Source organism: Penaeus japonicus, unplaced genomic scaffold, assembly GCF_977035675.1.
Source record: "Penaeus japonicus unplaced genomic scaffold, GWHDUDI00000001_assembly GWHDUDI00000030, whole genome shotgun sequence".
Lineage (NCBI taxonomy): Eukaryota > Metazoa > Arthropoda > Malacostraca > Decapoda > Penaeidae > Penaeus > Penaeus japonicus.
The window spans coordinates 30,277,032-30,279,531 of record NW_028234432.1 but is presented as its reverse complement, the minus strand read 5'-3'; the positions used below and the strand labels follow the sequence as shown (position 1 = coordinate 30,279,531).

The window sequence follows — 2,500 nt, the reverse complement described above, 5'->3', positions numbered from 1 at the left end:
TAAAACAAAGCTTATTATATAAATAGACATAAGACTGATAACCAAAACCTCCCCACAGACTACAGCCACTGGTACACAGCTGACACAAATGACCCTGAGGGAGAGTGTCCTGCTGTGGAGGTCTGGCATCTGCGGAGCCCCAAGGGGATGTTTGCCATGTCCCCCCGTCCCCGCACGAACAGACCCCTGGGGGTGCGGTGGCGTGTTGGACAGGTAGTGAAGCACAAGCGATGGGGTTACAAAGGTGTCATCATAGGATGGGATCTTAAGTGTAAGGTAGGAAGGTTTTGAGTCTTGGTTTGCTTGGAGGTTTATCTAGAGGGGGGGAGGGAGGTTTCTCTTGGTTATTTGTTGATTTATTTATTATTTGTTGATTTTTATTATATTTTTATCTTTTCTTTTCAAGGATTTTTAGGGGTGGGGCATCATATGTTGAGATCGGTAGTGTTGTGTTTGTCATATGTTGGGGCTATGGTGGTTGTAATTTTCTCACTTTGTGCTTTGAAGTGTGTTATTTTGTGATATTTAGTTGTTGATTGTTCATTGTGTGGGGAGTATTCTCTCTATATTTTGCAGTTCTATGAAAGTGTTTGTGATTTTAGGTGTGATTATGTGGGGAATGTAATATGTATGATTTTAGTTTGCATTTTCCAAGTATTCAAGATTTTCATGATCATAGAAAAAGTAGAAAATTAGAGGTTGACATCAGAAGACAGGTAACATATCAAACAACAGAGATTGACATCAAAATACAGGCAACCTCTGCTTTGAAATAGGGTGGGGTCATGTTCCTGAAAAAATGTTTGCTAAATGAAATTTACTCTGTGTAAATCCATTAGAACATGAGTTAAATAATGGTCAGTGCAAGGAACCCTATTCATATCACATCCACATGTAATATAATAAGTTTCCATTCCTGTAGAATATTTTTATTCATACACAACAAAGTATCTTTTTCTCCATCTTTGCAATGAGAAAAGTCTTAGTTCTGGTTAAGATAAAGGATGAATGATGAGGTTTGCCTACATGAAATATGTTATAGAGCACCAGAATTATTATCTAGCACTCATAGCGTTTTATTTGCAAGAAAGAAAAAACAAAAAAGAGACAGAGAACATGACTTGTCTGATTGGCTGAGGACTTACACATTTGCCTAAGTATCCATCTTTGTGGTGAACAGGACTTTAGGGGTTATCTCCCTTTTTGCTCAATCTAAATCAGTATTTGTATATGTAGGACTCCCTGATGTTTTATTTATAGGTGCTTCCACCAATTAACATGCAAGTGGCCAATAAAGAGTAAAAATTATACTTTTAAATGAGCTTTATTTTCTCAAATTTTGCAATATTGATTAGGTTTCGCTAGGGAGTTTACATTGCCTAAAATATATATCAGTGAATTAATCAGAATCATCAAAGTGGGAGAAGCTATCAAAAGGGAGAACGAGGAGATACATCAGGGTACTCTTAGCCAGCCTGGAGAGGAGCTGGGTTGCCATTACTTGATGTTGACATTGTAATTGCCTGGATGTAGCTGGTGTGACAGCATTGGATGTTGATGGGATGTCTCCATGCAAATTAATGGGAGAAGGATAGTTGACAAGAATTAGGTGACTTAGAATATACTTAGTTCCCAATTGCCCACAGAAATAAATCAGCTAAAGCAAATTTTGGCATTCCTTAAATAAACAAAAGGTAGTAAATAATGGTCTTGGATAGAGTTATTTATTGATTTTTTATCTCTACTTGTTACTTTACCATCAATAAATGGTTTCCTGAGGGTGTACTCTGGTAAGATAGACATAAAATTTTGTGTGACTCAAGCATGGCAGTGTATGAGTATACAACAGGCTTAATTTGGTACTCTTTATTTACACAAACTATAGGTTTTCATAGTTTACTTATATTGTTTATTCATCTATATTATTTGCATAAAAATTAACCCCTTAAGAATGTGCTATCTTATGATCTGAAGAAGAAATACATTAAACAATCACTTCTATCTATTCTGATTCAATCTGCACAAAAATACAAGCTGTATCTTTGAAATCTACAGATTAAACTCTTCATCATAGGACAGTCATTTTATGGCTGACTGTGGAATATTGGTGCAGGTTACCCATGGGAGTTATGTGTCTCATTACTTTATAATTTTCTAGTAATAAGGATTTTGCATGGTCAGTCATGACTCTTTATTCCTTTGTTTGATTTAATAAACAGTTTGGTGACAGCTACTGTCATCCCTTTCATCAGTATCTAGAGTACAAAGTTCAGTAAGAGTCGTTGAAATCATTTAGCTATATGGTCTGGAGGAGAGTGGTAGTGATTTCAAATTATTTTTCAGTGTATCTTCATTTCAAATTGGCTTGTATAGGAAAAAAGTGATTAGATTTGTGGATAGTATGGTTGACTATTCTTTTATTTACTATATGGATGCAAGATTTTGGTTGTGGATAAGGGATGGGAAAGGGTTGATTATTAATTTAGACTTGGATTAACAT

At 35.6% G+C, this 2,500-nt stretch overlaps 1 protein-coding gene across 4 annotated transcripts in view; it reads left to right on the top strand.

The window, feature by feature from the left end:
- LOC122256315 (uncharacterized) overlaps window positions 1-2,500 on the top strand; it is a 14,848-nt gene that overhangs the window by 4,857 nt on the left and 7,491 nt on the right. For all 4 annotated transcript variants that reach the window (XM_043020909.2, XM_043020911.2, XM_086555248.1 and 1 more), the window contains one exon: window positions 59-276. In XM_043020909.2, the coding sequence (XP_042876843.1) occupies window positions 59-276 (218 nt within the window). The remainder of the gene's footprint in view (window positions 1-58; window positions 277-2,500) is intronic.